Source organism: Thermobia domestica, chromosome 3 (assembly GCF_964235325.1).
Source record: "Thermobia domestica chromosome 3, izTheDome1.hap1.1, whole genome shotgun sequence".
NCBI classification, from domain to species: Eukaryota; Metazoa; Arthropoda; class Insecta; order Zygentoma; family Lepismatidae; genus Thermobia; species Thermobia domestica.
In genome coordinates, this window is record NC_137456.1 from 285413348 (window position 1) to 285438970 (window position 25623).

General features: G+C 35.3%; 1 protein-coding gene across 2 annotated transcripts in view; it reads right to left on the reverse strand.

The window, feature by feature from the left end:
- The window catches only part of LOC145681108 (synaptotagmin-12-like), a 607941-nt gene that overhangs the window by 76680 nt on the left and 505638 nt on the right, over positions 1–25623 (reverse strand). For both annotated transcript variants that reach the window (XM_081752521.1, XM_081752520.1), the window contains exon 6: positions 1880–2014. In XM_081752521.1, the coding sequence (XP_081608647.1) occupies positions 1880–2014 (135 nt within the window). The remainder of the gene's footprint in view (positions 1–1879; positions 2015–25623) is intronic.

A 25623-nucleotide genomic window follows, 5' to 3' on the forward strand; every position in this document is an offset into this window, starting at 1 on the left:
AGTTCCGATGAACTACGTTGAGCAAATGAAAGGGAAAAGTCCCGATTTATATTAATATTATTTGATACATTCATGTTTGAAGTAAACCGTAGTGAAAGAGCAAAGTGGAGTGGGAAAATTTCTTTTCATGCACGTAGTGATAACGTAACTGTGTTGTGCAGTCACACGTGATCGTGACGTAAGACGATTTCTTGCTGACGATCGTGGAGAAACGATCTAAGCAACTCTTCCAACCCAAGTCCCAATCTAAACAACACTTACTTGTAAATCTTCCAGAAAGTCATAAAAACGCTAACCATAAGGCATATAGAAGATGACATACAGTTGTATTCGTTGGATTCATATTATATACAGTAAAACTCTATAACTATTGCTCTACAGAGCTTTGTGTATTATAACAGAGAAATTTCGTCTTTTTATCTAAGGAAACATTGAAAATTCAATATTAATAATAATATATTTCTTTATCTTCTTGAAGTAAGGAAAAAGCAGGAGATTGTTCACTTTTCATTTTCTTCCGCAGTAGATCAGTAGAACGTAGAAAAAGCAGGAGATCTCCTGCAAAATAAGTAGATCTGGCAACACTGATGTGAAGGCGCACCTTAATACTAAGGTGGAAAATATAGTTCCAATCAGAGCAAAGAATTTTGGCGAATGAAAAATAGTAAAAACTGGATAAAACCGGATTTTGGGAGTATATGGGCATCTCAGAGGGACGAAGGGGGTCTAAATTATTCTGCCAAATATCAGATTGGTGGACAATTTCAGAAAATTCTGTCTAATTGCTGACCTATGTTTTTGTATCGCATTAAGATGTCAATAATCAATAAATTGCTAAATTTCAATAATCATCCATTTGAAATGCCCATATACAGAGTCTATAATGAAATAAATAAATAAATTATTCCCCGAAATATAATTCTCACTAGATTATTCCGAAGCTCCCACATTAATTTTGGTTTGAGTAAAGAACAAATGAATGAAATACATGGAACGAAAATTGTGTTGCAAAATTTCCAGTACGCGATACGTTCGAAAAGTATTGGGTCCCCCCAAACAAAAATTACACAACTTTAACTGTAATGGCACATTACAAGATTGTGTGATACAGACTACCGCGGGCTGTGTTTCGTGGCGATCGTCGACTAGTGGGACAGGGATGACGCGTTGGTCACTTCTGCTATAGGATATGCTGCAATGAAAGTCTATAAAAAACACATTATTTAGGAACTACGTGACTGCATTCGCCGGAAAATAACGCTGTGTCTCATGACGTTTTGATGACTACCCTCTGTAACGTGACAAAGGGGCCGCGGTGGCCCAGTGGTAGAGCGTTCACCTCTGGTGCTTGGGGTCCCGGGTTCGATCGCAGCCCCAGCCAAGTGAACTTTGTGGTGGACAATCACCGTGTGTGTGGGGTTCTTCTGTTTCCTCCACCATTTCATTCATCACTCATATCACCGTCTCCTTTAGCCTAACCGGCATAACCGTGGGACGTAAAACTCAAAGATTTCATTTTCTAACATGACAAAGGCGCGTACAAGCATACATTGATACTAAAATGACAAATTATTTCCAACATTTACTATGACATAACCAAATTTGTGATACACTCAGGTATGTTCGTAGTGAATTCCATTGTATCATGACCAATGGTTTCATTTTTATAAGCAAATATCAGGAGCGACACCTTGTGAAACACCCTGCATGACCCTTCACTCGGAGTAACTTAATGGTGATAGACATTTAAAGCACATTGTTCATTACACTTACGTGGAATGCATATGTTCCCGCATTAGTTCCAATGTTTCTGGTCACACTCTACACTGATATAACGTAATGAAAAAATATATTTTTAAGAATATGAAAATATATTTACCTTGACAAATGGGTCCCCGTTATCCCTCTCAAAAGGAAATTTAAGATTTCTGGCCTTCACAACAACCACGGTCAGTCTCTCTGCAGTAGGCAGGTAACTCAAAGAGAACATCAGCTCCCCGAACTCTGTTCCACGCTGAAAAAAAGGAATAAAACATTATTAGGTATTAAGCCACGCGAGTTGTGGGTTGGTAAAATAACGATATAAGACATTATAGAAAGGTTAACAGAAAAATCGATTAAAAAATAGTCATGAAGAGGCGTACTTATTTCATATAATTATTTTGTCTCTGATTAGTATATTTTCATTTCGATTTAGTTTTATTTACATCTACTTTCCATCTGTTTCGCACAATTACTTGGTACTATCATGATTCAGTTTCTTCAAGGTCAGAAGTAAAATGTGTGTAACTGTTAGAAGCATGTAGTTCATTGTTAGGAATGTTCATATATATCACTAATTATTTATTGATTTTATAAAGGCGTATGACTCGGTTAGAATAGAAACATTATACAACGTTCTTACAGAATTTGGAATACCGAGAAAGCTAATTAGATTAATTAAGATATGTTTAAATGAACCCCAAAGTAAAGTCCGGGTAGGAAAATTTTTGTCCACGAGCTTTCACGTCGAAAATGGCCTGAAACAAGGAGATGCGTTGTCGCCATTATTATTTAACTTTATGCTGGAATACGCCATAAGGAAAATCAAAGATAGCAACCAGGGCCTAGAGTTGAACGGTATGCACCAGGTTATGGCTAAATTTAATAGGGAATGATAGGAGAACAATAGAGATAAATGCAGAAATTTTATTAAACGCTTGCAGGGACATGGGTTTAGAAGTAAATGCAGAGAAAACTAAATACATACCGTAATACGGCAAATTGTGGAGGCGTTAAAATATTAAATAATACTTTTGATAAAGTGGATACAGTACTTTTAAATATTTAGGATCGATATTAACAGACGAAAATCATATTCACGAAGAAATTAAATATCGACAAAAGCAGGGAATTCGTGTTACTATTCGGTTCAAAATATCTTGTCTTTGAAGCTTAAAATATATAAAACGATAATCATGCCTGTTGTTCTGTATGGTTGCGAAACATGGTCGCTTAATCTGAGGGAAGAACATAGACTGAAAGTATTTGAGAACAAGATCCTGAGAAGAATATTCGGACCCAAGAGGAACGGGAATGGAGGATGGCGGAAACTTCATAACGAGGAATTACATAATTTATACGGTTTACCCAACATTGTTAGGGTCGTCAAGTCTAGGAGGCTTAGGTGGGCAGGTCATGTAGCTAGAATGGAAGAAAGTAGAAACGCTTCAAAGTCTTGACTGGAAGACCCATCGGAAAACGACCATTAGGAAGACCTAGGCGCAGATGGGAGGACAATATTAAGATGGATCTCGCAGAGATTGGAATACAAAGTAGAAACTGGATGCAGTTAGCTAAGGATAGAAGTCAGTGAAGAGCTTCTGTGAACGCGGCATTGAACCTCCGGGCTCCATAAGCCATAGAGTTAGTTAGTTAGTTAGTTATATACCATACGTGTGTACTGTTTTAAAACACTCATTTGAATCTATTATTATTGTTTTTTTAATCTTACATGCGTAGTGAGTTGTACAAAATAGGTCACACGTGTTTTGAGAAGGAGCTCATCAAGTTGGTAGGGGTCATGACGTCATCTGTTTGGCCTTTAAGAGTTCAACGGAAAAGGCTTATTTTGTTCTATCGCAAATGCTGTCTGAGAGGTTTTATGGGATCCAAGACACACACTCATGTAGTTCATTGTCAGGAGAGTTTATATATATATATATATATATATATATATATATATATATATATATATATATATATATATATATATATATATATATATATATATATATATATATATGTGTGTGTGTGTGTGTGTGTGTGTGTGTGTGTCATCGACAACCAACAGACAGAGTACCGTGTTATGGTTTCTTTTCTCCTTGTTCTCCCTGCCTTAGTATTTTTCAAGTGATTTTGAGATCTGTACGTTAACACAGGGCCGGTGCAGAGGAGCCTAAACTTTTGAGAAAGTGATTGTTTTTCAGAAAAAAAGTTCCCATTTTCCTTGAATTTCCCTTTTCAGGTATATGATACGGACATGTGAATGGTTCCGTTTGATAGGTTGCTTTATTCTGAAGAGAATGAGGTACGAACTCAGCATGTACGATGAAGTAGCTGCTTGAGTGAAAGTCTAAAATTTACTTTTAAAAATCCGAAAATCTCAAAAGGGTTAAGAGAATGTGTGTCACCGTTAGGTGAAGATATTCAATAATAGCTATAAAATGCTACTTAACGGTGTAGTTGGATGTACAGTGCGTGAATTAATTCCCAAAAGAATAAATACTATCAATTATTGTTGGCAAGGAATAACATATTTTTTTAGTACAAAAAACTTAAGTTTCTCAAAAACTACGCACGTAACTGACGCTCAATCATGACATTTTGTTCAGTTCCGCGTAATCTATTGATTTGGATCTCTGTTAAGACAGCGTCACCCATATGAGCATTAATTATCATACATACGTAAGGAAATTAGTGCAAAATTAGTTCTGACGATATCTCATAGCTAGGCCTACAAAGAAAATCAGTCCTCTAATCAGAAAGCCAGCATTCCACATTCTTTGTTGGCGGAGATGTCCCTTAACATCTGTTAATAATGCAACATTAATTTCGGAAAGTATGGCCAAACAGTGCTGACGATACCACATAGAACGAAAATTACTGTTCCTGGCAAAAAATCAAAAGATGTCATGGCGGCATCACCAAAGAAAACAATTATTGATCTCTCATTTTTGTGATGAGGTAATCCACACTAATTTTCTTTCTATGCTGTATCGTCAGCACTAATTTCTGGCATACTTTCCAAAATCAATGCTGCATTATGAAAAGTGGATAAGGCTGTCTTAACGTGAAGATAATTCCTCCCAGATAAATTGGCGTTCTGATCAGAGCACTAATTTTCTTTCAATGCGGTAGTGTCAACAATATTTTTTTGGCATTCTTTGTAGAATCAGTGCTGCATTATTAAAAGTTGTTGGATTTATCTTCACTTGAATACATTCCCACTCACAAATAATATGGATTTCTGATAAGAACACTAATTTCCTTTCTAAGCTATAACATCAGTACCTATATAGAACCAATTTTTGGCGTATAGGTGTTAATGAGGATTTCCACTATTTTTTTTTAAGTTTAGAAGAAATAAATACGTACACGGTATATATACGTGTTTCCTTTATATATGCAATATTAACGAAACATAAAGACTTTCAAAACTCCTTTAAGCTTCGCCCACTGGAAACGACCCTGCATGAGGTATCTGCGGAAATGATATAAGTGGTGCCCAAGAGTATCGGAAGTCTAAGAGACTATCTGGATAAAGAGCAGATAGAGGGAGTCTGATTTAAAAAAAATTTAGAACATATTATGAAACTGCATGTATAATAATTTGCTTTCTACTATCTACGTTAAAATAAAGTCATCCCTGCCGTAAAAATTATAATTATAAAACCCATGACTGTATTGAGTGAGTTTGAGATATCTGCGTATGTTGTCTTACTTTTACGATCATAGAAACATTATTAAATTATGTTGCTATACTAGTTTTGAATCTCCCCATTTTATGCAATATTTAATTATTCCATGTGCAAACTGTATTGGTGATGCCGAATCATTATTCCATTGATGATTTAATTATTCCATTGATGATGCCGAATCAAATTTATTACGAAGACTTTCTTAACAAATTAGCTTTGCACTCCCACAAGTAATTTATATTAGCTTCCATTAGCTTCCACTATATTAGCATTTCATAAAACATAATAAAAACTTCAGAAACCATACATGTGTTCCACTTACCACTCAAATACAATTTAAGTCCCTCCCGAAGAGACAACGTTATCGTCTGTGGAAAACAGTAATATATATATAATCATAAAGAACACAATTACACCTACTACTAGTATATATCTGTTTACAATATGCATAAAGTAAAGAGGACAAATGCATTTTCACTCTCAATTCACGTACAAGTTTTACGTTTAAAATTAATGTAAATTTCATATCGCTAATTCTCGTGAATTCAATTTAATTCACGAATCAAACAAAAATAGATTTTTCTTTAAATACCTATTACTATATTCGAGATTCGGAAAATGGAATGACATGAAATCTTTTGGTTTCTCGACCCAGGGTATATTGTGAAAGGTAAAAGAGACGATGGTGATGAGAATGAATGAAATTGTGCAATGAAGAATAGGGGGGGGGGGAAGGGACCAGAAACCGTGAGAAAAGACATGCACATGCTGTTTGTCCATGACAAAACTCATTTGGCGCGAGCTGCGATCAAATCATGGACCTCAGGCACCTAATTTGAAACCTCTACTACTGACCCATTGCAGCCCCCTACAGAGACTGGAAGTAAATAACACCCCGATAATTAAATAAGATCAAATAAAGTGTATTTGACTGACTTTGAACAAATTCTACACATAGGTAAATAGTTCACTTACCTCTAGGTAAGAAACAAAATGAAATTAGTTTAACGTCCAAAGGTTTGCCCTTTAGGCTAAAGGAGGCGGGTAATTACTGAAAATGAATAATAATAAAATTAAATTTTTGTTCTTCCATCGGGAATCAAACCCATGACTACGTACACCAAAGGAACACGCTCTGGCCGTTAGACCAATGGGCAGGGATTACCTCTTCGTCTTTCAGTTCATTTCAGTTCTTTCCTTCTCATCATGAGAGGTTCTTGGTGTGAGTAAGGAATCCAATACATTTGCTTTAGTTCTCTTCGTATTTTTTATTTAAGCTTCGCAGGAATCGGTATTGCGATGGATCTGTTTTCAGAAATCCTTGGTAATTTGCGGCGGCCCCTAAGCCAAGATCAATGAACAAATATGAAACTTAGGTTAAGAGTCATTTTATTTCAAATCAACCAATGATGAAAAATTCATGTCTCAGAATTTGATAATTTTTTGTACAATGAAAGACATGTTTGCGAATAGTTATTTTCCAAAATAAAACTTTTCCATCCCTTAGTTAATTAGTAAATAATTACGCAATCAGCTTCAAAAACTTGTGATTTTGCATGTTATTGTTTATTTCAATAACCATAAGAGCTATGAAACTAACAATTTGCATCCGCATGTAATTTTGCCTGTAGATTTTAAATCTGCAATCAAAACTAATGAATATTGTATAGGTGTAGAGAGTTGTAGTAGCATTTATGGTCCCAAGTTAGGTCCCGGAATGAGCATGTGGTGAAAGTTGTACATATGTGAAATTTTAGCACAAAGTTAAGAAATACCTAATTTCGTGTGAATCAAATTTTGTTTTGGGTATTTGAACCTAAGGACCCCAAGAAATCTGAATGTGTCTTTTGCCTCATAACGAGCTGTGTACAGGCTATTTAATATTGTATAACCTTTATTACAACTATTCCACACAGTAGCGTACAATTATAGCAAAAAAATAACAGTTGACTTATCTAGTAACTATCAGCATTGTACAATGTATTAATGTGTACTGAAAGTCTTGAATAACTGGTTAATTTTATTAACAGTCTCATGTGATACACTATGTGATTTTCCACTAGCTGTGATAGAAATGTGATATGTTGTGTCAATGAGAATGTGATCGGCTGGCACCCAATCATATCGTCTGTTCCAGGTCAGTGAAAAGTGGAAGCGGACCCTACAGGAACTTTGTGTTGTAGTCCGATATTCTTCCGAATATTCCAACTCCATCCCAATCCGCCATTTGCAGCCATAGACACACGCTATAAATTTTCCTGGATCCAAGACTTTTACTTCTGATGTCTTCTGCTTGTATTATTTATCTACCCAAACCTTATATAGGTGTTCCATGGGTGTAGAGGAAATTAGACCAATTTTTAAAATTTATTTCACTATCAGGAATGAAAGCATGATTATTTCTTGTTCCAGGTATTGTTTTCACAGGGCAATCCTATTTTTTTGTGTGTGTGTCGCGCGATGCTGCAGAACATCTTCAGTTGATACATAAAAATATCCAATGGATCTGATACTGTCCACAGCCATTTATAAAACTGCTGTGCATTTAATATTTGGTTCGCAGTTGTCTTTTGTAAACTCGCACATATTAGAAGTTTTATTTTGGCCATTAGATTCAAATACACAAAACCAAATTTGGTTCACCAAAGAAATAGCTTGTGCTAAAATTTTACGTACGTACAACTTTCACCACATGCTCATTCTGGAACCCGAACTTGGGACTATAAATGCTGCTATAACTCTACACCTAAAAAATATTCATTAGTTTTCATTGCAAATTTGAAATATACAGGCAAAATTACATGCAGATGCAAATTTTTAACTTCATAGCTCTTCTGATTATTAAAATAAACAATAAAATGCCAAATCAGCTGTTTTTGAGTCGTGACCTTGAAGCTACTTGCCTAATTCATTACTAATTAACCATAATTGCTGGAAAAGTTTTATTTTGGGAAATCAGTATTCTCAAACTTGTCTTTCAATGTATAACAAATTATCAAAATTTAAGACATGAATTTTTCATCATTGGTTGATATGAAATAGAGTGACTCATAAGGAAGCGACCTTGGAGCTCTAGAGTAGAAAGATTCCTAATGCAGGATACGATGGCATGCAAATCTTTCATACACGTGATTTGGGTTTATCGTAGTAAACCTCTTGTGTGCCCTTTTTGAAGGTTCCTAACTTAAAATATCATACAATGGATATGCAGAATATCTTTGTAACCTGGTAACTTGTACGAGGCCGTTAGATTGGTCTTGTAATTCAGCTCTCATGGAAGACACATAGCGTAGTTGGGAACGGCCCATAGGATAAGAGCTGATGCATGATGGTTTGTGCACCCGTGAACTTCACTTGATTCAAGTTGTGTTGGTTAGGAGCCCCGCTTAATAAAAAAATCAGTTCTTCTTAACCCCGGTGGTGCGTAAGGCCGCAAAACGAAAGCTTTAAGAAAATCAAAATTATATATATTGCAATATACTACGTGGTATTGTGTACAAACAACACTTTACGCTTGTGTTTATAAACACCAATACATGGTTTTACGTCAAGATACTACGCACCACGTGGATCCACTACAACCAGCAGACGACGGACTTCTGGCTCCTCCTACAAAGCAGACGATGACATCGGAGCAGCAGCGTCACCATCGCCTGGAGCTCTATAAATTCGGCAGCCACCAGTGGATCAGTACCAGTTCTCTGGTGTCCCTCCTACTGTTTGCCACGGAACATTAGGAGTAAATTAACCCCAAGCCTCTAGTCTGCTACAGGACTCTTGGCTTTCCCTTTCTCCTGGCTTAGCCTGCAACGGCGCTCTGTTGGGAATCCTACACCCAGTTGCTTAGCCTGCTACGGAACTCTGTGACCACTAACCTCCTCACTGCTTGCCATGGAGCTTTGGGGATTCCATAGCCACTCTACTTAGCCTGCCACGGGGGCTTTGTGGAGATTCTGTCCGTGACATCACGGTCAAGGACGACCTATTCTAACCTAACAAATCTAGAGGAGAATGACCTTGTAGTATTTCTATAAATACTGTTATTTAGTGAATTTTATAATAAAGACCGGTAGTGGGAGTCGATTCCGGACACTCTTCGCTCTACCTACAATCTATATGTAACAGAGTTTTACAATATAATTGGTGTAGGCAACAAAACTGTAACAGCTTGAAAGGAAAAAAGAAACAAATAAATCCGAGTCATTATCAATATTCGTATTTGAGGGAGATTTCCCTAATCTAGGGAAATTTCATGGGCAAATTTGGAAGAAAGGGAATATTTCGATAAAACTTGAAAATCCAGGGAAATTGTCGCGCTGATTAATTCACCAATATTTAAATTTCTCTGTCTTCTTCAGAAACGAACCAATACAATAGCAATATTTTGTATTATGTGTGTTCAAAGTAGCATAATTTACACCCTTTGTTGGCTCGGTGTATTTGTTTGCATTTCCTTGTTTTAAAAAAATAGAAGGAAAAGCCAATGAATAAAACAAATGTGGTTGGCATTTCCTTTAATGTAACTAAATTAATCTTATTACATAACTTCTGTCGTAGGAATTGGACACTCAACAAAGTAAGGAAAATTTGATAAGAAAAGGAAAAAAAATTGTGCCAACCGAGGAAAATTTTCTTAAAGAAAACTACGAACACTGGTCACTATGACAAAATATTTTGATCTATACTCCTGTTAAGGTGGATCACCACCCGGAAGTCAGTACATATTTTAGCTCATTTCCTTAACTACTGCGCAATGAAACGTTACATATTATAAATATTGTACTATAAGATAAAGTTATGTTTCAGCTACAACACAAGACACTGATACATTTGGTTGTGTCTTCTGATATTGAAAAAGGTAACAAATAAAAGGAAATATTTGATTCCTTTTAAAATAAGCATACAAGATGGCACTTGCTGTTTGATCTTACTAGCAGTGCTAAATTTTATGAAATGTTTCTTTGAATGTGTAAAGTACTTTAAAGTAACGATATTATTACGAAATAGATATACTGTTTGACCGTTTTTCGTGTTATGTTTCCATTTATTTAAATATTAATTTACGTTTAAGGAAATAGGTTTTGAGAAGAAACTTGAGCAGAACGTCATAACGCGTTGTTGTCAAATTTGTACGTTTAATTCCTAAATTCTAGCGTTGGAGTTCGAGAAGCGGAACTTAGCTGTGAATTACGGTAAGAGTCGAAAACTAATTTCTGCAATAAATATCCAAGCAGAGTTCCATGATTACTTCCTTTATTATCTGGCATAAGTAAACATTCAACAGTACCTGACAATCCCGCACTATTGAAGCAGCGTTTAGCATAGCATCGAGAACACCTAGTGATCCACCTTAAGAAAAATTATGCTCACGTTGTAATATCGTTATAGGACAATAAGATTACAATATATGCTAAGAAACGTAGTTTATATCGTGTTTCATAAATCCCAACGCAGATGGTTGGTTTCAAGTTTAATCTCCCTCTTCAGCACCACGGCTATGTGAATCATAAACCTACAGATCAATTTTGAATCCGAACCACATGAGCTCGCATTAGAAATTGAACTGACTTGCACCAAAAGTGCTTATGCTAATCGTATAGTCACGAGGAAATAACTTAATAAGGTGTTATCTGCTTTAGTATATATATATATGATTAATTGACGTGCATTTCTTTTTATGCTACTAAAACTAAAATAGTTTCGCTAACTCAGTGTATAAATGTAACAAAGAGAAGACATATTTCAACACAGAGAAAACTTTAATGTCTAGCTGTAAGTTACAATATCAGATATACGGTAGTATATTCTGATGTAATAACGATATCTCTCTTATCTTTGTTTTATCACATTTGGTTTGTCTATTTGTATATTGAATTAGGTTATGGTTCCGTGTCGCACGTATTTGTCTGTTTACTCTAAAAACAATTCCCTCTTGCCCTTCTGTCTATTTCAGTTTTACTGCTAGGCTGCTGTGAGAAAAAGAGATAAGGCAAAATAGGCATGGCCTGACGTGAGAATAATATTGCTAGTAGTAGTACTTAACTCTTGTTAAAGATTCTGACTTTATAAATTTCTCACGATGTACAAGCAACGCTAATGAGTATTATCGTGAAGCATCCTACAAGTATTATTTATAAACAACTATCTCAGTTACAGATTGCATCTTACGATTATGGCATTTTTCACTCATTTGACCTCTACAAGTGATATTACATTCTATATCTCAACAGTTTTATTTTTATATCTTCGATGAAGTGGATACTTTCAAATATCTAGGATCAATATTAACAGACCAAAAACATATCCACAACGAAATATAATGTCAAATAAAAGCAGGGAATTCATGTTATTATCAGTTCAAAATCTTTTGCCGTCCCGAATTCTGTCGAGGAATTTGAAGTTTGAAATATATAAAACAATAATTATGCCTGTTGTGCTGTATGGTTGTGAAACATGGTCGCTTTCTTTAAGGGAAGAACGCAGACTGAAAGTATGTCAGAATAAGATTCCGAGACAAATATTTGGATTCAAGAGGAACAGGAATGGGAAATGGCGGAAACTTCATAAGGAGGGACTGCATAATTTATACTGTTTACCAAACATTGTTCGGGTCATCAAGCTCCGGTGAGCAGGTCATGTAGCCAGAATGGAAGAAAGTAGGAACGCTTTTAAAGTTTCAATTGGAAGTTTAATTGCAAAACAACCATTAGGAAGACCTAGGCGCAGATGAGAGGACAATATTAAGATGGATCTCGCAGAAATTAAAATACAAAGTAGAAACTGCATCCAATTGGCTAAGGGTAGAAACCAATGGAGAGCTTTTATGAACGCGTCTTTGAACCTCCGGGTTCGATAGGCCATAAACTTAGTTAATTAAACCTCAGAGTTTCTGCGAATTGACTATAGCTACGTTACAAATATATATACATACTACGAGTTGACGTAATCGGGTATGGTAACCAATTGGTCAGTTTAGAGTTTAATATTCTGGTAACTCACGTATCTTTTCAATTTGGTAAGAGCAGATAAGATGATTGAACTCAACGACTTTGGTCATTTTTAAATTAGTCTTAATACTTCATTAATTAGTCATAAAAGATAGAGGAATAAGAATCAGCCAGATTCTATCTTTGGTTCTGTAATTACTTATATTGACTGAACTGAAAAAAGACGAGTTAAACTCCCAAGTACTTCAAGTGAGAATAGAAACAAGAAAAAACTCAAATTAAAAAAGAACAACTCCATGATTACTTGAGATGCTTCTCCGGAGAATAAAGGTTAACTTGGAAGCGACAAATCTCTTCAAAATAAGTAACAGACGGGAAGAAAGATATAAAGAAGGAAGAAAAAGAAAGAGAGAGAAACAAAAAGACAAGAACAATTGACAGTCTTCGCACGATGGCAATTAGCCAGTACTTCAGATTTCCAATTAAAGGACGGCATTTTCCACCTTAATCCAGGAATCCAGTTGCAACCTATTATCCGAGATCGATTAAACCCTATGACTCTTTAGTGCTTAACTATCCGAGGAAACTTTGATACAAAAAAAGTTTTTATCTATCTAAGGACTTCTTGGAATATCTAGTAATCACATGTATTTTCTTTTTCTAGAATATTCTGAACAAGTTGTTCAATCTATCTGAGGTTGTCCACTAATTTAGTCATCATCATCATTATAGCCAATAAGTTTGCATTGTATACATCTTGATAATTTATAAGCAAAATAGGTAAGAATGTAAAAAAAGAAGTGCGAAATAAGAAGAATGTCACTTCAGAACCTAAATTGACAATAATGTTTGGCTAATTTATCTTTTCTACCTTATATACAAATATATTATAGGTCTATATTATTTTTCTTGTATATTATCTTATGTTAGATTATCATAAAATGTGGAACGTGTAATCTGAAACTGTGCCTCTATTATTTTTAACTTACATTTACAACTGAGTACCTCTACATTTATAAGAGTACATTCCTTCGCTCTGACTTAGGCTTAAGCATCTGTACGAAACCAAACATAAACACACTATTTACTCAAGTGACATTTATTACCCTCTACACGGTGACCACAAAGTTCGGTTGTTTCCTTGATAAATGCTAATGTAAGTTTTCCCGTTACCCGTTTGTAAATGCTAATGTAAGATTTTCCATTGTTTCCGGTTGTGTGAAAGATGGTTGATACTTTCAATTAGAGTACTGCCTGGCCACCGCAAAGCCTAGACCTCACCACATGTGATAATGCGCTATGGGGTTCATAAAAGGCATCGTTGCACAAAACCGTTACGATATCACTGCCGAACTGACAGAAGCTGTGAAACAAGCTTTCAATCAAGTTACACCTGCAATGCTACACAAAATGTCGCACAGAAGCTGGCGGCTTATTATGCTTTGTCATGAGAATGATGGCCGAGAGACTGATCCTTTGGATCTAGGATTTAGATTTCTGGGCTTTCGGCATCTAAGGCCATTTAGCAAGTCACGTATGAGGGATGACGTCCCTCGGCGAGTACACTATCCGGGGAAAGGGAATAAAGAAAGAATTGGGAAAGGAAGGAAGCACCCTCGGAGCTATAAGTTAGGTTTCATCCCGGCATATTCCTGGTGGGAATGAGAAAAACCCAGGAAAACTTCATTCACGGTGGCTGAAAAAGCGTTATATACTTTTTCGACCGAGTGCTCCCAACGAAAATCGAACCCGGGACCGATTACACCGAAGGAGAGAGCGTTAGCGACTACGCTACGCGCGACTACAGACTGATCCTGTGGATATTTAATGTTTCCTATCTCAATAAGACTTCTCTAAAGCATTGTTGTTCATGTCATTCGGTTCTTTCCGTGTAGTTGTTTACGTACGTTTAGTGGCTTACGTTACTTATTTTCAGGGTAACGGGATTTTATGGCTACCCTATACTTTCAAATTCCACAATAGAGTTTCTGTTACTACTTGTGAACCAACTAATCCTCATATAATCATATGAACATAATGAGAGAAAGAGATTCCACTACATGAGAGAACATAAGAGATTTATCGAGTCCTAACCCAGTTTGATCCGATTGCATCCAACATATGTGTTTCCGATGTGTTAGCACAGAATCTAATATAGCAACACATAACGTGTTCATAGCCATGTAGCCTCGTTCCCAACACCTTATTATATTTTTTTGTATATACAACTATATATATAATCAGAGTGCGATTCTTGGTTCTTTCTTTTCTTTTGTAAATGAAATTACGTATTCTTAACGAACGTTCGGTGGTGCATAAGTACGACAAACACCAATCTCAAACTCGAAACTAGAATTTTCTCTGCTACATTATTGGTTTATATTTCTCAAATAAAGCATGAAAAGAGGTATTGTACGAAACGTTTCACTTAGAAAGGCGTAACACTTTCAAGACACACTGTAATATTCTAGACAATGATTTCATTGTTCTTTCCAGACTTTCGTATTTATTCAAAAATACGTGCAATTTCTAGCTACATTTATTTCATAGTCGTTGCTGTGTATTTTAATTTGCTGATCTTGTCTCCTTTCGATATTTTCGGGATCCTCGTTAAACCTGAGTAATATTCCATACCCCGAGATTCTGGTCATGAACTGTAAGAACTACTTACTTTTCTGAAAATGAAAATGGAATTTTTGAGTTTTACGTCCCACGGTTATGCCGGTTAAAGGAGACGGTGATGATGAGAGATGAATGAACTGGTGGAATGGAGAAGGTGGGAGAACCCCGAGAAATCCCACGCACACGGTCAATGTCCACCACGAAGTTTATTTGGCGGGAGCAGGGTTTGAACCCAAGACCCCAAGCACCAGAGGTGAACGCTCTAGCACTGACCCACCGCGGCCCCCGACTTACTTACTGTTCTGTTGGTACCTTTGTTTGAAAGTGATGTGCATGTTTTACGCCAAAACTGGCGAGAAAATGTTGTCTAACGATGTCATACGCCTAAATTTGGAAGAAGAATTTAGATAACAAATGTTCCGACGATCTTTTTAATGCAGAAGTATTTCACACGTTTCTAATGGTTTGGTAAAATTTTGCATACTGTACAGTAGAATTACCAGAAATACTTTTTGAATTTATTTTTTTTTTTTAAATCTGAAACACAGGTTCTATACAGAGAAGAGGACCCACTCAGTGAACTTCCAAGATCTGCAATTACTGGGCTGACCCTAGGAAAAACATTTTTTACACAAAATTCCACCACAAAAGTTTCACTTTGTAAAGAACCCTGTCTCGAACTTTTTTTTTAATTCAAGAAAGAGTTGCTTGAAGTGAAGTTGCTGAAAATGTAATCGAATGTTTAAAATAATTATAAATAAGTACAATAAGAAAATATACTGTACATACTTCCTTTATGCGTAATATATGTCTTATTAATCTTATATATATATATATATATATATATATATATATATATATATATATATATATATATATATATATATATTGTGAATTTTAACCCTTTTCTTGGCAAGGAGACTTGTGTTGCTCAGAAAAAATAATGGATGCGACTTCCGTGCCATTATAAAATAATAGATAATTGTACATTTTAGTTACATGTTTTATTTAGACAAGACTGTGATGTAATGTATCCCATAGGATACATTGCCAAAATAGGTAGTCACGGCAGAAAAAGGAAATAGGAAAAATGTTCAAAAAAAATTATGTATCCCAAAGGATACATTGTCAAGAAAAGAGTTAAGCAATACGTAATGCACTTGCCAGTATTGTCTTATTCTTGGAATATAAAATATGATACATTAAAATAAAGAGGAAACGTCAAACGGTGTATGATACATAATTTTTGCATTTCTGGCTTTCAAGATTTGATTTAAAAATATATAGAGAGGAGAAAAGACCAGCATTCTTGGGAAGTCCTGTGTCTCAAAGATTAATATTCAATCTGTTAAGACACCAAAATAATAAGGCACTATTTTTAAATTAGTGTTATATGTTTGTTACGATTAATATTAGGATCAGTTCAAGTAGAAACTTTTGGATAAAAATATAATTTTTGATATCAGAATTCTGTGAACTTCGTAAGTAATAGAGCTTAATTTGTGGTCAGAGATCACTTATAGAAAAACAGAAAATTACTTGGAAATTTTGAAAAAAAAAAAAAAAAAAAAGAATAATAATATTATTAGGACAGAATGAAAAATGGAATGAAGTATTTTAGTTCAGCACCTCAAGATTATGTTCTTTAGGCTAAGGGAGACAATGACTAAAGCAAGTGAATGATGATGGAAGAATCAGTGGGATGTGGTTGTAAGAGGAAACGACCGTGTCCCGAAAAAAAACCACAGATACCATGTTGTCCACAACAAACTTACTTGTTAGTTGACTGGGTATCAAACCAGAGACTCCATGCACAAGGGGCAAGCGCTCTACCACTGAGCCACTATGTCTTCTATTAATACTACGAGTTTCGTTCGAACCACATGATACAAAATTACGAAATTTCATATATGGATGCAACTTGATATTCAGTCAATAATTTGTCATTCACTTGTGTGAATGTATATAGCGCAGAAGGGGAGACAAGAATGTCAACTTTTTCTGATTGGTGTTTGTCGTTTTTCAGCACTGAGGCTACACAAGAAATGATCTACAACTTATTGTAAGTATCGAAACCGCTCCTTAGATTAATATGAGGAAAAATTCTCAATCAGGTTTCAATCCATGACCACCTTTATAGAAAGCAAGCGGCTAAGTCACTTGGCCACGAATGCAAACACATGTGAATTTCAGTACTTTTGTTTGCCACTGTCTTAAAACCAGTACCATCTCTAGGTATTTTGTCACTCTAGGCTAGAAATATTTCGGCGCCCTAGATTTAATGATATTGCCTTTCTATTTAGGTAAAGAGTCTTTACCTAAACAAAAGATATCCTCCATTATTATTCTACCCTGAACATAAGTTAATGTAATAATGAAAAACTTGATTCATATCGTAGCAAATCTCTTGTAATCGCTATTTACGTCGTGGTTCGGAACAACTTTTATTTCTCATATATCCCCTTTTTCTTAATTGTGATTCCCAGTCACACCATGACGTATACGATCACTTGCCCATGCCTACAGGTCCACCTACGATAACTGGGAATATGGTAGATGAAAGTGTAAGCAACGTAAAGAGTGTTGTTTAGCTACACGTACAAAGAAAATTAAGTATTAAACATGTAACAAAGGATAAAGTCGTTTTTCGATAAAAGAAATATAATGTTACTATAAGAGCACAAACATTACATGCCTTTATATTTGCAATACATTCACCATTAACAATTTAACACTATCGACACGATGGTGGCTTGGTTTTAGTAATAAACGACGTTAGTGGCTAAGATATCAGTAAACTCACGTGTTTCTTCGGCTAGCCTGTTGAAGTCACTTCCTCGTCGTTCCACATTTGAAGACATATGCTGCTTCTGGAGCTGAAGTCCCAAGGTTAATTTTTTGTCGCTGCTTTTTCAATGAGGATTACCAAATATAAATCATGAGTTTTGTTCTATAGGGTCGTTATATACGTACTGTCAAACAAGTACACTTATATAAAATCACTGTGAAGATATACACTGTCACTTTCATGTATATATCAAACTTTGTACGCGTCACCGCTTAGTAGCAAAACAGCTTGAGTGCTGATTATAAAGAAAAGGCGCGCTTACGCGCGGAGCGGCGTCGACGGGTTCCTCGTCGACCATACACGGGGCAACTGCCTGTTTTGTCCAATTTACTATAGCGTATATGTCCTCGAGGTTGAGCCCTCAATGATGACGTATGATAACAAGTTTACACTCTTTGGCTGAAGAAGTGCGGCCGTTTTAAATAATCAAATCAGCGTCGAGCAATGACAAGAAGTGAAGTGTTTTTGCGACTTTCCCGTTCCTTTCGGGACTGAAAGCGTTCACAAAGGAAATCATGGTCTCTGCGTCTTATGTCCATATTTGGTTACGAAATCTAATGGAAGCCTACCAACACAGATGAAAAGACATTCCAAAGCGATGAGAAGAGAGTTTCTAGAACATTTGGATCTATACGAGGGTTGGTTAATAAAGTTCAGAATAAATCTATTTTCTCAATGTTTCTCCTAAATCGCAAAAAATGAGCTGTAGGACGGTGACAACCTATTGGGGCCCGAGCAGTGTCCAAGCAAATTGTTTCAATTTGTGAAGAGAACCCTGGCCGTTGAAGGGTTAACGGTCCATACTGGAATATCACTCAAGAGTTATTGCATTTTGGAACGTCCTGTATATAAGTCAACTGTCACTAAGAGTTACTAAGAGTCACTCACTAAGAGTCACCATAAAGACTCGACATATCGGGAGTGTACTGTAGATAACGTGCTTCACTAGTGTACTGAAGTGTTACTAAAAATCACTATATCATGGAACACACTGTATAGGAATCGAAGATCATTGGGGACTCACTATGAAAATTCGACGTAGGGGGACTGCACTATAGATTGCACTTCACTCATTAACTGGGAGGTTATTCATCCTGTATGACAACAAGCCACCTTTGTTAAAGCCACTTATTATGTTCTTTAAAGCCACCTTTGAGTTTTAATTAAGCCACTTTTAAGTTCCAATTAAGCCACCTTTTGTTTGGATAAAGCCACCTTTATGCCACCATTAGTAAATTGTTCATTATTAATTGTTCATTGTTTTCAGTTTATAGTTCCTTTTATTTGTTTATTTATATATCTTTTTTCTTTTCAATATTGGCTTCTCACCATAATTCGATGTACCTTAATTTACCTTTTCAATTATTTTCCACTAAACACATAATATATTTAAACATATTAAACCAAACAAACATACAAATGAACATTAATATTGAAAATACTTAACTACTGAACAATAGTAAAATGTGTATATCAATTTCGGAAGTGTAGCCTAACAACGAAATAAACAATAATATCGGAATTCCTAATATGTAATTTGTGTAGTGTGGTATGTGTATATATGCACCTTTTACAACAAGCTTAATTAATACTTAAATTTTTCTTATTCAAAATTTTTATAACACTCGATTATCAAACATAAAAATCTAATATAACATCAAAATGATTATATCAACTAATATATATTCTTAAATGCAAAATATTAATAATCCAAAAGAAATTTTCAAAACAAAAATTCGTAAAATAATTATGACATAAGTCACATACTAATTATTCAAAGTACTATATTCTCAATTTACTAAAAATCAGAAATACTAAAAGAATGCAAAATCAAATATACTATCAAGTCTCAGTAATCGTATTACTCAAACAACAAGCAAAAGATTCATCAAATTGTTTCAAATAATTTTGGGATTCACATGTCAACTCACTTTTTTTTTATTATTATTATTATTATTATTATCAGCATTACTCACAACAAACGTAAACTTTTATTTTACTTATTTATTAATTGCAGCAAGTATGCGGGCATCAATACTAGTGCACGGATCTTGTATAACATTGGCGAACATATAACTTTTGGCTGATACAATCATTCTCTACTCTCATTTTCAACAAGCATCTATTTGGCAAAGGCAAACTACAATTCCATTTTACGGGCATTAAACACAAACACATATCACATAATAAGAGGGATTTATAATCCACCTCTAAAACATTAAGCACTTAGAAAAGACATTCCCTACTCATCTAGGAACGAGCTAGGTATTCGGGAAATAACAAGGAGTATCCATCTACGAACGTAAACCGCTCTCTAATGGCCTTTGGTTTCACATTAAAATACACATATACCGTAACAAGAAACTGATACAAGGATGCCGCTCTATACAGCCTTTGGCATCTCGAAAATAGCCCTAACTCATTTATAATGCTCAATTGCCATTCAGTTGAACACAAACGTATACAGCTCAAAATACTTTGCACACAATCATTTTGTTCGCTCGGTGACCATTATCAATATCAGCGTGACTATCAAATTTAAACTTAATTGCCTCGACATACTATGAGCAATGGAATCTATCAGTTACTATTAAATCGTACAACAAACCAATTTCTTTCCATGATTTATTCATCTATTTATTTTTCAAATTCTCAATTTTCAAAATTCTCAAATTCAATCTAAATTTCCGTTACAATTGTGTGAGTTTTATAGACAAGTGCTAATTCGAAACAATATTCTCCCCTTTCAAACTTTTGAACACGAAAATAATCAGATAAACAACAAAATAATTCGTTAATCACAATCATTCTATTCAAATGAACCATGTAGCGAAAGTTCCAACTAATACTTTTCTCATATTGAAATGAATGAAACTCTAATAAAGTGAATTAAATGAAATTTTTTTTTCACCTGTGTGAATTATTTAAAACAAACGGAACATAATTAGGTATTCTCTCCTTTGTGTGAGCCGTTGAGCAATAGATAAACTTGTGAAAATTATAAAAGCAAACTTTTTTTTTTTAAAACATGTTTTCCACATTAAAACTATTTCTTCATTTTTAAATATCTGTTTTCCAGAATAATAGTTGGAATTATACGAATATATTATGTAAATGTGATACGATATATGAACAAAGTTCAAATTCTAGTTATATTTTCCCACTAAATGTGCAAAATCTATTCGTAAACTAATAAAATTCAAAATTAAGTAAAATTGATATATGTACTATCTAACATTCCTACGTATTATATCATTATATGCAAAATAGTTAAAATATTAATCTATATATTTGCATTACATAACGTAACTAGTAAACTTTAAAACATTTTAATATATACATGAGTTAAACGGCGATTAAGCCTTTCGAAGCGCCATCCTGCGTGCCATTAATTGACAAAGCAGGTCGTAAGTCATAAATTAAACAAAAATATAGGTTAATGAGTTGATCCCGAAGATCAATGAGCGCTGGCTTACTATTTTCTTACAGCTCGAAGTATGCGGGATCGCCAACCTTCCCGACGATTTGGATAAAATCGCTTCTGCATGAAATCCTAATCCCTCCCAGCTAGATGCTTTACGCATCGTAGCTATGTCATAATCGGGTAAAATTTTCCAACCCCAATTGGACTGTCAGTATCTAGACCTAAAGAAGGTGTTTTAAGAAAATAAACATATGAAAAGGACAATAAGAATACCCTGGGGGGGGGGAGTTCGATACTACAGTCCCGCATCTCAATACCATCAATCACTTACTAATTATTATTTTTGGCTCGCTCATACCTACAAAATTAGTAGGTTTACAAAATATTCTCTTAACGAGCGCTAGCCGATATAAAGGAAATGTGCTGCGCATCTGGCAAAGTGCACTTATCAACTCCGGGTATATAGTCACATCCGAGATTAAAGTCGCAATCGAGTGAATTATCCACTAATCTAACACCACAATTATCCACAACCTGAAGTGGTAGTTTTCCAGTAGACTGATAGAGTTACAAATGCGTAAGAGAACGCTAATCGACATCCAGCACAAATAAGTCATGCTTTATTTTTTCAATATTAATGTTGAGAAATGAAGAATAAGATGGTAATGACCTCAATGAAACAAGTAAATGAGGCCAACCTTGCGGGTCTGACTATGACAATCAGTGAGTAGAAAATTATACAATGTTCAATTAAGAACCAACAGACTCCTTTTATACAAGAAAGATTAAAAGAACTGAAATTGGAAAATTTTCACATTCTGAACTGATCGCTATATCCGACAAATATCATTTAAAATTAGAATATCATATTCGTGATTTAGTTGATTTCACCTTAAACAATCATTATTCACGTTTTTCATTTCCAAAATAGGTTCATTTCAAAGCTTGAAAGGATATTTATCAAATTTTATTCAAAATCAGACCAATAACATTAATGAATTCAAAACCGACGATAAATTTAAGTATCAAATTTCCATAATGTTTCATAACTTGTTCATCAAACATTAATACAGTTTAGCATCTGCTGTTACGTAATAAAGTTGATGTATTCTCACAACATAAATTTAATTCTAAAAAACATCGCTTGAAATCCCAACTTAACATCTTAAGTTTTTTTATTTATTTTGACCTAGCTATAACAATTTATCAACAACAATTTTGTGATAGACGTTTAATGGCAACTAACTGGGTTATGGGCACTTACAAAACTGAGCTAGAATAATTCATATTGCGGTTGTCTTTAAAAAGACAATTTACACAACAAGAGGGATAAATTCACCTCAAAGCATGGGCGTTTCTAGAAATATTTCCTACGCATTCACAACATTGAACATAAAAGGGGATATACATATCAACCTTATGGACCATTGCCATTTAGTAGCATGATCGCACAAAATACAGGCTTCTTGCCTCTTCCAGCACCCTTGGCTGGGAACAACAACAACGAGGGAAAAAATCAACCTCGAATAACACAGATGCGGCCTTTCATTGCCCTTTGCATCGTGTAAACTTCGCAATATATGTAATTCATGGTCCTAAATATAAGCGTTTGCCTCTCTATAGGCCTCATACACCATGATCGCCCTCTATGCGAATATTACCATTAATATCTTGAAACGCAACATCGGTGTCGCTCTTCAATTAGCCTTTGACACCGGCATTAACCCGCAACATAGGAACTACTTGTTAGCCTAATCCATTCTTGCCCAACTATAGTTCTTAAGTTACAACTGGCCTCTTGCCTTGCATATCCCAGTTACTTACTGCCATTATACGTTTTTTTTTTCATTTCAAAGCATTTCAAACTAAACAACACTGATATCAAAACGTTTCGTTAAGCTGAAATTGGTTCTTGATGCAAACTTAAACAAATAACGAGAATACTTCAACATTGAATTCTTTATGACGCGAAATTATTAACTTAATAAAATATTTCACTTTAAATGTACCAAATATATCATAGGTAATGCCTGTCAATGTCACAAGCCGAAATGGAATTTAGAAGTGTGTGTGTCTAAAAGCCAAATTCACACACTAGCTGAGGCCCAACCGGACGCTACCCCGATTTCGTCACTTTAATTTTGAAAGAAAGTAGTGACGCCTCTAAGGTTTGAATCATAGTTTTCAACCTTTTGCCTCTTCTTAACTTGTAGAACAGTTTTTGTAATTAAATTGAATTCAGTTCAAAACTTCATTAGTGTCGTAACAAATATCCACTGACTTTACATAACGAACATTATATGTGAATAGTTTCATAAACAACTTTCTTAAATTCAACATTATTTGCAATTACTTTCAAAACCATACTAAATATTATTTAGTTTTCGATGTTTCGACGCCTAACCAGTCTTATATTACGAAACTCATTATGCTTTTACACATGCTTAATAAGAAAGTCAGATGCAAAGATTCATTAACCAAGGAGCACTTTTTTTTTTTTGTTTGTTCACTAAGGTGCATCTGGATACGATTGTGTGTGTGTGTGTATCTGTGATCAGCTGTTCTGTGCTTTCGTACTATGAACAGTTAGCGGAAGAAAAATTCGCGAACAAACAAGATGTTTCAGTTTCCTACAAAACAAATTATGCTAATAATATTTCTGTGGTAATTGAATTTACTTTCTATTTTCGAACACTACCTATTATTTTCTTTCCTCTTATTCTTTTCTTTTCGCGAATGAGAAGAATCTACGCCTTATTCTACACCAAGTTGGCTGCTTGTCACTACGTGATTCAAATGTTTACTATTTTCGTATTTTAATAAATGAACACTGAACTAATTAGATGCAGTTCTATCCGAAGATTAAGCTAGGTCCTGTTCACGGTTTAACCATTTCGGGTGTAATCGCTATTTACGTCGTGGTTCGGAACAATTTTTATTTCTCATATATCCCCTTTTTCTTAATTGTGATTCCCAGTCACACCATGACGTATACGATCACTTGCCCATGCCTACAGGTCCACCTACGATAACTGGGAATATGGTAGATGAAAGTGTAAGCAACGTAAAGAGTGTTGTTTAGCTACACGTACAAAGAAAATTAAGTATTAAACATGTAACAAAGGATAAAGTCGTTTTTCGATAAAAGAAATATAATGTTACTATAAGAGCACAAACATTACATGCCTTTATATTTGCAATACATTCACCATTAACAATTTAACACTATCGACACGATGGTGGCTTGGTTTTAGTAATAAACGACGTTAGTGGCTAAGATATCAGTAAACTCACGTGTTTCTTCGGCTAGCCTGTTGAAGTCACTTCCTCGTCGTTCCACATTTGAAGACATATGCTGCTTCTGGAGCTGAAGTCCCAAGGTTAATTTTTTGTCGCTGCTTTTTCAATGAGGATTACCAAATATAAATCATGAGTTTTGTTCTATAGGGTCGTTATATACGTACTGTCAAACAAGTACACTTATATAAAATCACTGTGAAGATATACACTGTCACTTTCATGTATATATCAAACTTTGTACGCGTCACCGCTTAGTAGCAAAACAGCTTGAGTGCTGATTATAAAGAAAAGGCGCGCTTACGCGCGGAGCGGCGTCGACGGGTTCCTCGTCGACCATACACGGGGCAACTGCCTGCTTTGTCCAATTTACTATAGCGTATATGTCCTCGAGGTTGAGCCCTCAATGATGACGTATGATAACAAGTTTACACTCTTTGGCTGAAGAAGTGCGGCCGTTTTAAATAATCAAATCAGCGTCGAGCAATGACAAGAAGTGAAGTGTTTTTGCGACTTTCCCGTTCCTTTCGGGACTGAAAGCGTTCACAAAGGAAATCATGGTCTCTGCGTCTTATGTCCATATTTGGTTACGAAATCTAATGGAAGCCTACCAACACAGATGAAAAGACATTCCAAAGCGATGAGAAGAGAGTTTCTAGAACATTTGGATCTATACGAGGGTTGGTTAATAAAGTTCAGAATAAATCTATTTTCTCAATGTTTCTCCTAAATCGCAAAAAATGAGCTGTAGGACGGTGACACTCTTCGGGGCCCTGTGTTTAGCAAGGCATTTGGGGCTCCCAATAATAGAGTTGGCACAGGTGCAGGAGGGTATTTGCCCCCTTCCCAGTCAGTAAGCAGTAAGTTAGTTCCAGTACAGGAGGGTACTTGTTGGCCTCCCCAAAATCAACGAACTACTTTAAAGATATAACAGTTGAAGCTAGAAGCCTAACAATTGGCCCCTTAAATTGATTTATTTATGAATGGTGTCCCGGTTGAATCTGTGCGGTCTTCTCTTCACGAGAC